The sequence below is a fragment of the Spodoptera frugiperda genome, chromosome 26 (genome assembly GCF_023101765.2).
Source record: "Spodoptera frugiperda isolate SF20-4 chromosome 26, AGI-APGP_CSIRO_Sfru_2.0, whole genome shotgun sequence".
NCBI classification, from domain to species: Eukaryota; Metazoa; Arthropoda; class Insecta; order Lepidoptera; family Noctuidae; genus Spodoptera; species Spodoptera frugiperda.
In genome coordinates, this window is record NC_064237.1 from 2057509 (window position 1) to 2072373 (window position 14865).

A 14865-nucleotide genomic window follows, 5' to 3' on the forward strand; every position below is an offset into this window, starting at 1 on the left:
AGCCTTTAGCTTTCCTTGAAAATTAGACTATTAAACACAAAAATAATTAATTATTCCGACCGACCGATAGTACTTCTGAAATATAGCGCGTTCAAACAAACACAAAGTCTTCAGATTTATATCAGTACCTATGGTATAAATAACTATCTATTGCGTGCAAATTCATCCGCATGCAGAAGAAACCACAGAAGTTTCCTATATCGTTCTTCAGCCTCCCAACTAGGCATCTCCAGAAACAGAAATCATTTCAATTCTGGGTCAAAAGTAATAGCTACATCTTGTTTTCTATTTTGTACATAGTTCCTATTTGCATTTTACATTTAATTAAGTCTTTAACTGCCAATAGAAAACGTTGAAGGCAAATCCTCCGCTAACGTCGGTCACCGGTGACCCCCGTGGCGTTTAAAGATTTAACACTTTAAACGCCACGGGGGTCATCTTCTGTTAATTATTTATTTTGTCATTAGTCATGATTTAGTAAAATTAATTAAAAAAAATTCAATAACTACACCTAGAAACGACGTGAGTTCTTGACTGTGCCTACACGTTTGAATTAGCAATTTACTAAACTGTGTTTTGCTATACCTTTTTTAGTAGGCGCAACCTTGGTATCAAAGTAATGGTACTAATTACTGATGTACATACACAACTAACTAGTATATGTAGTGCCTGTAGTACCTGTAGTAGATGTCACCAAAACCATTGTCAGTGCTGTTTTAAAGATTTTTAACTGGCCCGGGAAATTAAACCTCTCATCCCACACAACAGAAACCTCGCCCACCAACAAAGTTACATAAATATAATAATTTGACATAATAATGCGCTAAACACGCTGCGATGGTGCCCCGTGTAATTTATTAGAGAGAACAATAGACTGGTACCTACTGCGTGGAGCTCACTTTGTTCCGTGCGGTAGTAAAATGGCTGGTTGTTCATTAATCTAGATATTTTATAAATAATATGGTAGTATGATGTATGGCTGCTGGTTCATGTGTTTACAAGTCAACAGTTTTAAGTTGTTGCTGTTTAGAGTTGACGCGTCAGTGTTCTTATGTGACATCCGGAACTTCGGACAACGTAACAGGGGCCTTAGTTAGTCTGCTATTACAATTGTGTCATAATGGTCGATCATTGACCAGTGCAAGAGGGAAGGAACTATGTAGGTTGTATAGCTCCTTCCCTCACACAATTGTAATAGCAGACTAAAGGCCTCAGGTCACCAGGGCTCCGACTCAAAAAGCAGGAGAAAGAACGTGCGGTTTTTAGCCAGTAAGAGTCTGATACTCTCTTTCGCCTTACCCAAACCGTGAGAAGCCATTGGATGATTTTCCCCTCTCAAAAAAAAGTGTACTTATATGACGACTGCTACTATGCAACTGCTGGATAAGGGAGTGCGGCTCTATTAGGGAGTTACCATAATTTTGCATTATTGTCTAATCACAACAGCTGTCAAATATTTAACGACCAATGGTGTGACATTAGCTAAGTCCGACAACCACGACAGACGAAAGTTTCACACAAGTACATAGTATTCTGTGACACTAGCGCCAAATGGTGAGTAAATACACCATTCCTGAATTGGCCAAAGTACCTATAGATATTATTTTTATTTTGACGATATTTCTAGAATTGTGTTACTCAATAAATGGTAATTGCCTAACCCTCTACTTGGGTGCTTCTCCGTCAGAAGATAAAAGGGAGTCGTTATGGATTAAAAAACAATAATTAGGTGTAAATATGAATTTTATTTGATAGAAAATCTTCTTATTTTATTATATAATAACTTAAGCTTACTTATATTATGTACAAAATAAAGCTTTACAAGCTATTTAATTATATTACAACAGATAACATTTCTATATTACAACATAACGAGGTAACAAGGGCTTGATTATACCGACAACAAAATTATATCAATAACAATTTCGACTGTTGATATTCTACGTATTTTAGTTTGTAACCAAACTAAATCCTTCATGAAACAATGTCTAAATTGATTTAAAATTTTCTTAACGAAAATTCAAATGCTAAAGATTACTTAATCAGCAAATATAACAAAATACCATCTCACATTATAATATACCAAAAGAATAAGGGTGATTTTCCACCAAAGATGTGCTATATAGCTATGCTACGAAGATGTAATAGCTAAGCTGTGAAACTATGTGACCTTTTCCACTGAGGTTTTGTACCTATGTAGCTGTGCAAAGAAGATGCGAGGTAGGGAAGCCATCCATAGCACGCATCTTTCCATATAAGAACAGGTAAGCTGTGCCCGTTTCCATCAGAATATGATTGGTGGAAGCCAAACGCATCCACAGCACATCTCTGGTGGAAAAGCACCGTTATAACTATTACAATGTTGTAATCCTATATATCACATCAAAATTATTGACAATACAATATATCTAATCTATAATTTACTAACAGTAAAATTATCACATGCAAATTATTTACCTAATGCTAACTCAAAACACGTTTGTATTTACATTCAGTGTTTACCTATTTATTCTCTTCGTTAGAATTTTCTAACTAAAATTTGAAAAAATAATAGGTTACAAGTTAAATCAAAAGTGTTTAGGTACAAGCTGAGCTGAGCGATTAATATTGTTTTAATTTTATGTGCAATCACGATTAATTACATAACAATGTGTATGAATTGTTTAAGTTTGAAGCTTTACTATGTACAAGTAAGAAGGTATATAACATAGAATGCACAATCAGTCAAATTATTTGATACTTTACTTCGAGCACTAATCCTTTCAAAATAAATAGTTTTTCTCGAGTAGTAAATATTGCAAATTCAACACTATTGCTCAGTACTTAGAAGTCAAACTCTTGTACTTGAATTAAAAGTAAATACCTAACTAAAAATAAATGGTTAGTTTTAAAAGTATGAGTATAACATAATTTGTGTACAAGACATAGTCAATGGTCGTTGCAACCAACGAGGCAGTCTGAAGCAGTAAGAGTAACTTAAATAAAGGAACTTAAAAACTAAATATTTACAAATCAACCCGTTTGGTGTTCTAAGAATGACTAGACACTGCGCCTTTGAATTTGGTTCAAAAGAATTATTACAAGAAATTATATTTTAATAATGAGAAAGCTGATTTTTATCAATCAATCAATCAATCAATATTAAGTGACAAGCGCAACGATTAGTGTGAAATATTTTGATAAATCGTTAGTTGACTAAAATGAAAATGTGATTCATAAAAGATATAAGTCATAAGCAATCAATCTATTAAAAAAACCTATTTTCATTGTCAAACCAAAAGCCCTTAGCTCAACTATTTTTTTAATTCATAACCTCTTAAGAATCATTTCGACCGTTAAATTCAAATTCAAAAGAACGCAATGTATAACCAACTTCACCGGTGTTCGATATTTTAAAAAAGCTTAAAAAATAAATCACATTAATATTGACACGTTCCCATTCACTCTCCACATTTACCGATCACAGAAAAGCGTAGATATTATATCTATATACATAATTATAAATAGGTACGTATGTGTTATAACCTAGTGATTTCGTTGATGGGGAAGGAAGGGTACGATAGCTCGAGCCCTGCTAGCCTTGTTAGGAGGAATTCCTCAGCTTGCAACTGCATTTTCTCATCGAAATGTGTCCTCCAGCCTCCTGCTTCACCTAAAATTTGAAGAAAATTTGGGTTTTAGAATGTGACATAGTAAGTGAACGAGCGAGCTGATGGAGAAAACTTTAGATTTTAAAGTTGTGAACAAATTAAAAGCATTGAGTAGCAGCGCGACAGTCGCCGCGTCGTGTGTCGCGGAATACTGCTCATGAATATGAGCATCTAGCATGACTTGAAACTAATCAAGTTCCTTCTCAAATAATTACGTGAGTAAGTTGAAAAATATAATAATTAATTTAGTATGTCTCACGAAAGTTATAATATGAACTAATAGGAAAAGTATTCTATTCTATTCTATTTAAAGTAAGAATCAAATGACTAGTTTAGCATTTCTGGAAGTTTCTATTTAGTGAATAAATAGATTTATGTGTATATATTCCAGATATCGAATTTGATCAATGCTTTATTTTGCTATTTTTTCCCAAATTACTGGGCAACTTATTACAACAATGAAATATGAGATATCTCACCTTTTCTGATGAATTGTATTTCAGAATCTTTACTAGTGGTGTTGTTGACATTTTTGTTTTTCCTTAGACTGTCGAAGCTAAGATGTTCAGCCAACCTGTCGATCTGTGCGGCTGTGTAGTCTTTGTTCAGGAACTTGCAGACGTTGCTTATTTCTTTGTGCAGGTCCTGGAAATTAAGCTATGGTTACTACAAAGAAAAATGGTTATCAGTGCATTTGCACACGAACGAACGAATTATAGATTCTATTTTTTCGGCATTAAGCTGAGCCTAACCAGCTTTTTGCGCTGCGACGCATCATTCATTCATTTTATTTTATTGTGTACCCGTATTCTCGGGTCGTAGTTGTTTAATAAACAGTTTTTGTTTATGTACCTTTTTTCTTTTTATGTGAATGGTACTAAATATATTTGTTAAATAAAACTAAAACTGAATTAATGTATCTCGGCAATATTACTTGCCCTAAAAGACTGAAAGATAAATATTTATACAATTTCCGTTTGACGCTCAAACGTGTTCTGTCGAGTAATTCGTTGAAAAAATAATAATTTATCATGATAAATATAAATACCTTTTTCATATTTTCGTAGAACACGAAATGTAGGTTTGGATGATGTCTCTTTTCATACGCTTCGTTAGCGTGTGCCACTATAGGGGTCCACGGTACTGGAAACAAGAACATTTCATAAGCACATGTTACGTGTTACATTAGAATAGTAATCATTCTTAGAACGAGGCATTTTAAGGACTCTATAATTTAGAAACTTTAAGAATCATTATTTAATAATTGTTAAGACTTTAACTGCCAACTAAATTCTGTTGAAGACAAGGCCTCTGCTTACCCCTCCCCCATGGCGTTTAATGTGTTAAAAGATAAAATATGACTTTAATTTTTTATCACACACTTTCCCCCATCTACATCTAATCGATTAACAACACCCCCAAAAAACAAAAAGCATTTTACCAATTTTTCCCCAAAACTTTTTAAAACAAATTTGCTCAAGCCTATTTATTTTGAGAGTGTTTAAAAATTAATGTATACTTACACAAATCTCTTCTGAAAGCTTCCCAGAAGTGAGTGAAATTGGCCCTCATTAGACTTTTACTCGTCATCTTATAGAGGTAGTAGTATGACACTGCCACATCCCTGGGATCCCTCGCCACATATACAACCTTCGCGGTCGAGAGCAGGTTCGGTGGCAACATCGACAATGGAAGATGAGTCTTAATGAATCTCGGAGAAGGTGCTTTATCCAATGTCTTCCAACTCCTTTCCTTGACTGCATCGCTTAGGCCTTGGAAGTTGCCCAAGTTGAAGAAGTTTATCTTGATCAATTCCACAGCGATTTCTGGGATGTGTGTTGATATCCTGAGAAAAAATAAATGCACCTTGATTAGACCAATATCATACTTAATGCATTTAACACAGGGTCTGAATTCAATATTCGAGTTCTACAGTGCAATATTGGGTGTTCTAACTTCGTTATTCTCAATAAAGGGATATGGCGATTTTTTTTTAATCTAATATATCCTAGATTTCTCACAATATCCTCCCTTTTTCCAAGGACAGTGGGCGGATATTAGCAATATTCATTTCTATTACGTAATAAAGGATGGTATTTCCTACTTATTTACTTGACGCAAGAACAGTTTATATAATGACTAAAACCAGATACGAAGTCCTATCGTAAAATTTTATCGGCGTTCTGTACCACCTGATTACAATCGACAGTATTTTAGCTGTAAAAATACTTTAGATATAACATTTTCTATAACACTACGCTTGTAATGTTATTCCTCGGAAAGGACATAAATAATTAAAAATCCTAACAGACATAAAGGTCCTTCCATAGAAGTGGAGATACTTCGGAAAATTCCAACTCAAGAGAGTTGAAAACAAGAGTTTAATTTGTTCTCATGAGAATTAACCAAAAACCCATTAATGTGCTTTTCCCAAAATATTCTAAGAACCCGATATTCTAAATTCTACTTTTTTATTGTATAAGCCGGTAAACGAGCAGACGGATCACCTGATGATAAGCAATCGCCACCGCCCATGGACACCCGAAACACCAGAAGCGTTACAAATGCGTTACTGGCCTTTTGGGGGTTAGGAATTTAATTGTTATAACCCAATCGCGGAGGGGGGATTAATTGGGTAATTGGGCCCCCGGTAACCTCACTTACACAACGAAACACAACGCAAGCATTATTTCATGCCTGTTTTCTGTAAGGCCGTGGTATCACTCCGATCGACCCAGCCAATTCGTGCCCAACTAAGGCTCTCCCACAATTAAATACTACTACTGACTGTATTAACTACCGAGGTACATAACCAAACAAAAATATACTCACTCTAACATAGGAAATCTCTTGTACAGAGGCTTGTCTTTTGCCGTTTTGAAGTCCATATTGTTAGCCACCAACCACACTAATTCTTGCACCCATGTTGTACCTGAAAACAGTAATCGATCAATTAAAACCACGTCAAACAAAATGCGTAATTAGATAATAATATAATCATGGATTAATGTAGGTAAAGCTAAAGAATTAAGCAGTATTTTGAAACTTCTTTATACGTATACTTTAATTAATATGTTATCGGCTTACTCACGTAACTGTTTGACGAGGAACTTGGCAAACAAACTCGAAACGGAATGCTGCTCATGAGTATAAGCTTCTAGCATGGCTTGAAACTAGTCGAGCCGGTAACATAATAATTAATTTAGTATATCCACGAAAATTACTGTCTTTATTACGTTCTAATAAAACTACTGTCTTTGTGTATATTTTTATTTGACTATCTGCCTAATAAACTGCTCAGTGGCAATAGGTTCCTATGCTTTATATGGGATCCATAACAAAACTAGAAAAGACATAGATATAACAAATTATTCATCTGCACCATCAAGTAGTTCTACCGACCATTTCAACAAGAACCACATTACTCCCTATCGTCAAAAAATCAACGTGTATCAAAGATCCAACCTTGAATATTATTTTTTATCGAAAACCAAAAATTTTATCGCCATGATTCGGCAATTGTTATGGAAAATAACTGAGGTTCTCTTTAATCTACAGGTACCCTGTATCAGTAAAATTTGCCTGGATTACATCGCCGTAATACGATCGCTTCAAACGACGGATCGACATTATCACGATAAATGATAAAATATGAAATAAAATATTTATAGAATAGATTATATTATTTGTCGTATAGCAATTTATGACGTCTGTTGTATGTTGTATTATGGCAGATATATACTAGAGTAGGTATTGTTATGTTAAAAATTGCAGTTAATACTATTTACGTAAAGTGCAACAAAAAATGTTGCTCGTTCCTTTCCATTAGAATCTACACTTTGGACTAACTTTACTAGAGGACTGACCAACAGATACATGTTATAATATTTTTTTTATTTTATTTGACGTTCAAAAGTGCCTTCCTGGTCTATTTGAAATAAATCATTTTGACTCTGACTTTGACTTCATTAACTATTAAATTACAATTTGGACACTCAGTATCACATTAAATGTCAATAACCTCTATAAGGTCCACCTTTACTACTCAATTTTAGGTAACAAAAATACATGATGTCAATGAACTCACCAGATCTAGGAACAGTGATGACCCACACATCATCAGGCCGCACTTGGAAGTTGTAGATAGTCTCAGCATGCTTCCTGTACATGCCAGGCATCACAAACTCTTTCTCGCCGCATCGCACAAACGGCTTTGTGTAACCTGGAATTAAAATAAACTTATTGTTAGAATAGAATACGAATACAACAAATATATTACTGATTTTCTTTTAGTTGGAATTGACTAAAAAAACGATTAAAACAAAAAAATACTGTCCATTAATTTACGTGAGTAAACCGTGACTTTTAGTTATTTTAATACGTCTTACGATAATTATGACAAAAAAAAATTATAAGTGAAATCAATCACCGAATCGTTTGATTTAACCACTAGATATATTGTGATATATTTTGATTTTCATTTACTCTGTCATGTTTACTTACATTTGAATTTTGTATTAAAACCTATTAGGTACTAATACAGATCAGAGTATTTAATTATTATTATAAATGACATTAGATTTTATACACAGCGACCTCTACACCAACTCAATTTAATTTAATCCCTTACTAGACCTAGCACTTTAAATGTATAAAAATATACATTTTTTAAAACAACAATATGACTCTATTAATTCATACAGAGCTTGGTATATTTGAAATAGCCTTCGCTTATGAAAAAAGGTATTTTTAGTACTAGCTTTTGACATAGCTTTGCTCAATACCTTATTGCATTATATACTTTAACAATAAAATCTGGTAGTCGATCTATGATTTATATTGAGAACACGCATTAAATAAAATAATATACAATACAATTTATAAAGGAATATGCCAATAATTCTCTACATCATTGTCAAACTAACCATATTTAATCAAAATCACTCTTAAAACCACTCTTATAAAATCAAATCAAATTACTTTAATGCATCCATAGTACAGTGTGGTCTACAATTTTAATACAGTAATATGTTCCAACTATTTACGTGCAACATTACCAAACATAAACAAAATCAGTTCCACGATTCACTACTCTTAGTTCCGAAAAAGTCAAGTCAACAAACAAACTCGTTTTAATATTTCTAATAATGAAATGAAAAAGGTAATGATACGATTTCGCTAAAAGCATCCATTTCGTATAGTGAAAGCCTTTTTATGAATTCTAGATTAAAATATTGTACTCAGTAAATATAAGTGTGGTTTTAGCCTAATACTTTTTGGTTTTCAGCGGTTAGAAAAAAAAGACAATCGTAGCATTGTTAATGGAAAAAGGTGTTTAACTTTTTATAAATAAGTTCGACTTTCAAGCAACGTATTGTTATAATATTTATTTTTAAATGAATAATTTTTTTTAACACTTATTATTAGTGTATAAGTGGTATATTCGTCGCATCGTCACGACTTTTTATTCCCAAAGGGTATGTAGAGGTGCACATTACAGCACGTAGTGCCACTGTATAATGTGCACTCACTTTTTGCTATTTGTCCTATAAGTCCCATGTAATAGGGGATGAGCCTATTGCCATTTACTGGACACAATTCCTGTCACCGTGCTAATTTTGCCCGTGTAAAAAAAACCCATAAAAATCTCTCTACCTACTCAAATCAATTAATGAATTACTTAAATACCCACTTATGTACTATATAAATAAGTATTGTTTACTTATACTCCACATGAAGTTTGTTTCGAGTGTCTACATGAAGTACATAATACTAGCACATACGAATACTTTCAGATAAGTATCACCGCGCGAGATATTTGATAACCAACATCGATATAATGTACTGGATATGAATATTTTTATATACTTTTACTACATAGAAACCGAAAATTCATTCGTGGGTGGGTGGATCATTCTGTATGTGCGTGATATAAAAAAATACTTTGTTTTACATATAGCACTTGAGATTAGTAAACATTATAGAGAAAATAAAACATTTTTCATGTTTTAGTTTTTAGTATTATAAATGAGATATCACCATACTCAGAGTCATCTAATGCTTATTTAACCCAGTTCTTAGCAATTGATTTCGATACAAAATCGTTACTAAGGAATCGTTTAAGTAATCATTAAATGTCTTTAAGTACGGCACTTAGCAGTTAAGGAATTAAGATTAATGTCAAACAAATAGGTGTCAAAAATGTGTCCTTAAAGCACTAGTAAAAAAAAATAAGTATCTATCTTATAAGCCCTGACAAGTAATGATTGAAGATCAAGTAATCAAGGTCACACCAGTACATTTAGTACGATGACCAGCAAATTGTGTGACTCAAAACAAATAATACAACCCGATATCTACATATTATCAAAGAATAAAAGAATTATCATACATTTTACAATATGGATCTGGTATCTCAATCCTGATGATAAAATATTACATGTTTTAAGGTATAGAAAGAAAACCGCGTCTATTAATTTATTTTTCCTTACCTTTAGATTGTTAATAGTAACTTGTTATAATCATGGAAACCCGGAGGCTTAAGACACCCTACTTCTCATGCATAATAGTTTAGGTTCGAAACCTACCAACTACTCGGAAAAAAGTCATATTGGTACTGTACCAATGTGATTTTTTTCCGAGTTATATTATGTACTTTCTAATATCATTTAGACACCACTGACAAACGGTAAAGGAAAACATTGTTATATGTTAAGAATTACTTATATTTTTTTATTAATTATAATTTTGAAATCGCCAATCCGCATTGAGCAAGCGTGGTGGTTAATACTCAAACCTTCTCCGTGTGAGAAGAGGCCTTTGGTCAGCAGTGGCCACTTATACCTTTTTGGAACAACTATAAAGCCAGATACATAAGTCCAAAGTACATACCTATTCCTTAGTAACAGACGAGTTATATTACTAAGTTATCAATGTATCGTAAAAGCCTTTTGCATTATTATTACAATAACACCGAATGATAACGAATCTAGAAATTATGGAACAATAAACGTCTTATGTGATAACTGATTAGCTATCTACTGCCGACGTAAATGTGTTCTGTGCTAATTACAAAATCACTGATTCATCGCCCGATATGATCTAGCCCTTCCTCGTTGTAGGAATAATTAGACGAGATTGTTGAAATGGTTTACGCATTCCTTAAAATTAGGATATTTGAAGGAATTTGGAAGAAGGGGACGAAATCTCGCGAGATTTTTAGCGCATTTTTAGTGAAATAAAGGATTTTTGTTTTAAAGTTTAGGAGAAGACTATTTGATTCTTTCAATTTACTATTTGATAGTTTCACATGTAAAATTAGAAGTAGTAAACTGCTTAAAACTCATTAAGAAAACATGTTTTAATCTGGCAAAATTCGTTTATTCTAATTTTTGAGAAATAATATCGTTAAAATTAATTTTCATTCATTTGTTTTTTTCTAATTTATTTAAATATTATGTTTATATGCAAAAAAGTAACATATAAAACCAAATTATAATTTATTTAATCTCGCGCGATCTCGCTTGAGCCCCAATCTCGCGAGATTTGCATTCCGTACTTAAAATGTCTTGTTTCGAGATTATTGGTCTTTATTCGACCCACAGTTAAAGGAATTTAAGATTTTGAAATAGTAGATTCTATAAAACACAATTATTATTTTAAACATCATTAAATATTTCGATTAATCATCAGAAAAAATACATTGTGACAATTAAAGCCGCTATACCATGTTCTATATGGTTGCCTAGCAACGAATAAACACATACATAGATTAGCTATAACCTCGTGTGAGCCATAATTGCAAATCGTGAACATTGTATAGCTTATTAATTATTAAATTACTGTCTTTTAACAAACTATTCACGACACTAGTCGAAGAAACATCTGTTTATGATAAGCAAATAACGTATTTATTGTATGCTGGTTAAGTTGACGTTAAATTATCGTAACTTAAAAAATGTTACATCGAAAATATGCATATAGCTTTTATTTATTTTTTTATTTAGGTATTACATTTCAATACAGTTTTAAATATTTTTGCACCATTAAACCAAATTTGGTTTCTACTGGTAGTCATATTTGGTTAAGATTATTTATAAACCTAATAATTATGACAGTATATAATATTACAGGTATTTATTAAGTAAGATGTTATAGAAGTACAAGTAAGTAAATTAGGTACAAGTGGCCTTTTTCTAGCCCAAAACGGCTAACAGATAGACCTAAAAGAACTTCATTCAATACTTTTTGACACTCTCAAGGTAAATGTTAACAGATCACGTTCATTTTTTCCAAATGGGTCACGCAGATGTACTGTTCCACCGCTCATACCATTAGTCTGATTGTAAAATAGAGTGAACAAGCAAATATAGCACTTATGATATGCTATAATTAAGGTTTACATTGAGAATCAATACAAGATGCTAAAATTGGGTTCCTAATTGCAATAAGGTCAGATCGTTAATTAATTTGCACTTGTATACTGATGATGAATGAGTATGATACCAATAGCGTTTTTAGGAATCTGCCTATACTATTTGAACTACGTTTTAAGGCATGGCTATTAGAGTGCTTTTCCAGCAGAGATTTGCTATGCTACGTTGCTATGGATGCGTTTAGATCATACTCATAGGGTAATGGGGAGGAAAATCATCCAATGGCTTCTCTCACCTTGGGTGAGGCGAGAGGGAGTGTCAGACTCTTACTGACTAAACACCACCCCGTTCCTACTCCTGCTTTTCGAGCTGGAGCCCCGGTAAACCCGCTAGGTAGTCCAGAAACGAACGCAGCTTAGCTATGTTTTTTATATGGAAAGATGCGTGCTATAGATGTGTGCTAAATCATTCACAAATACCCCGAACTAGCAAAATCAACAGTTAACAAAACCAACAATTGACTGTACGCATTAGTCGTAGATACAATTGTCAAATAAGATACTCGACGAGATAACCTAGATCTACATCCGAAGATCTCAAGATTGAACACCTTATCTTCACAATAGATAAACCCTTCGTCTGTTTGTTACACTCAAATCTCGAGATCACACGACGTAACATCACGTTTTTCGGTAAAAAAATGAATTTTGTAAAAAAATATTAGCAATTCAATATACAGAAGTAAGTCTGTTATTAAATACCGGGTACAATTTAATTTACTATTTCTGGGATAAAGTTTAGTAGTAAATAAAATGTTATATATAAAGTTAAAGAAATCATAATATCTTGCCTGACCTTCGAATCTAAAGGATTTACTACCTCGTCAGATGATAGCAATTGAACCTTCGCGTATAAGATTTCATTTTCGATCGCCAGATGAGTACCCTTAGTACGAGTTTACTTTACGTTAAACGAAAACGAAAGGAGAGCGCGTTCGGCGCTTTAATAGGTCGGCTTGAATGTACCAACCAATCAGACTGCCAAACTCGTAATCATTTCGATTTCGTTGTACGTAAAGCAAACTCATAGCAAGGCCCCAGACTGTTAAGTATTAAGGTTTACCGTTTGAAACGTTTAAGTTATAATAATTTGTATGATAAATTATCACACAATTCGTATAAAGGTATTCAAAAATGTTGTTGCCTATATAACAAACGCTAAGGTTTGCCTCGATGTACAAAAATCGATCAATATCACGTCTCTATAAAGATAACACACCGAAAATAACTAAAACGTTGACAACAGGATTGTGGCTTGATAAATAGGTTTTGTGTTAACGATTTTATCGTCAATTTTTACATAGGTAACAATAGTCTTTTAAGTACGTAACTATATAAATATGAATCATGGCTTTTATTCCTCAAAGGGAACAATAAACTGTATAATTATTTAGGTTCTTAGTATTATACAGGCTTTCTAATTCCTTGTCTAGTCCTAATTCAAATCTATTGCCATACACCAAGGACAATATTTATTTTTGACAGGAGAAAATCATTCAATGTCTTCTCTCGCCTAGAGTATGAGTAAGATGAGAGGGAGTCAGACTCTTACTGATAAATAACAACCCCGTTGCTACTCCCACTCTTGGAGCCGGAGCTCCGGAAAACCATTAGGTAGTCCACAGCTCTGGGTAGCTAATACCGGAAAAGTTGCTAATCGATAAATTGATTATGTATCATAATTCGTATAAAATCATGTAAATAGGTAGTTATGTAACACAAATATAAGAGAAAATTGAATAATTCGTTGAAAATCAATGATGTGTGTAAGCATTAATTTAATTATACGGAAACTCGGCTAGTAACAAACTTCCAATTAATTTGTCAAATATTTGTTGTGTAAAGTTTAATTACAATTAGTATACAATAGTTTTGCTGTAGTACTATACTAATACCTAATTTAAAAAGGAAAACTTTGATTGTTTGTTTGTTTGCATTAAATAAACTTTAAAACTACTAGACCGATTTGAAAACTTCTTTAGTAACGTCTTTGGAATGTCTAATTTTTAAGGAGTAACGTCCTTCTTATTATCTCAATATTTTTAGTTTTACAGACGGGTGAAGTCGAAAGTAAAACACTAGTGCAATAGTAGTGAAGGTGTCAATAACTTAGAATTTACCACGTGCACTTCATATTATCATTCATCATATTATTTATATTTGTGTGAAAATATATGAGAAAATATATATGAGAATATATTATTAAATATATAATAATTTCTAAATATTGTATTGTGGTAGCTTCTAAGGTCTTATAAGTTTTAACTTTTTAAGTTATAAATTAAGTAGAAATGAGTTATAAATGAAGATACAAATATGATGAGGAAGACACGTAGAACAATTAAAAACCAAGCACCAATATCCATACTTATCCTCCAAAAAATAAATAAACACAACACTAAACGCACCTAGTAAACATTTTCTCAGAATTTTGTCTTCTTCACCGGTTACATTTTTCATTTCATGGGGGAACTCTAGCCACGGAGCCATCGTACTGACTTCACGAACACACTTCAACAAACTGTGATAACAATTGGCAACACCAACGTTTTTAATAAATGCTATCAGGCTATATCTAATCTGGCAATTACATCGGTTCATCTATTGCCCCGATATCACACACAATCGAGAATATATAGAATTTTTTGATAAGGACAAACAAAAATTCGAGTGCCGTGTTTATTGCGGCGCTGTTCGTGACATCGTGACTAACAGCATGTGTGGACTGGGTCACGCTAGTTACAGCCGTGCACACTAATCACCCTTGTTTTAGGTTTTAAG

General features: G+C 33.0%; 1 protein-coding gene across 1 annotated transcript; it reads right to left on the bottom strand.

Annotated features, from left to right (window-relative positions):
* Positions 1-1725: 1725 nt before the first annotated feature.
* LOC118264769 (sulfotransferase 1E1) lies at positions 1726-14657 on the bottom strand. The gene is made up of 7 exons (XM_035577393.2): positions 14493-14657; positions 7738-7872; positions 6483-6582; positions 5174-5496; positions 4699-4793; positions 4130-4295; positions 1726-3652 (listed from the first exon to the last, which is right to left on the bottom strand). Exons 1-7 carry the CDS (start codon positions 14572-14574, stop codon positions 3519-3521), a joined length of 1035 nt encoding a protein of 344 aa, XP_035433286.1. The 5' UTR covers positions 14575-14657; the 3' UTR covers positions 1726-3518.
* Between the last annotated feature and the right edge of the window lie 208 nt (positions 14658-14865).

Bases quoted from the DNA above. Each gene is read 5' to 3' on its own strand.
- LOC118264769 (XM_035577393.2), bottom strand. From the start codon at position 14,574: ATGGCTCCGTGGCTAGAGTTCCCCCATGAAATGAAAAATGTAACCGGT. The intron at 6,583-7,737 runs GTGAGTTCATTG...TACTGTTTTCAG, and splicing joins CATCACTGTTCCTAGATCTG to GTACAACATGGGTGCAAGAA. The intron at 4,794-5,173 runs GTAAGTATACAT...TCTTGTTTCCAG, and splicing joins AGCTTTCAGAAGAGATTTGT to TACCGTGGACCCCTATAGTG.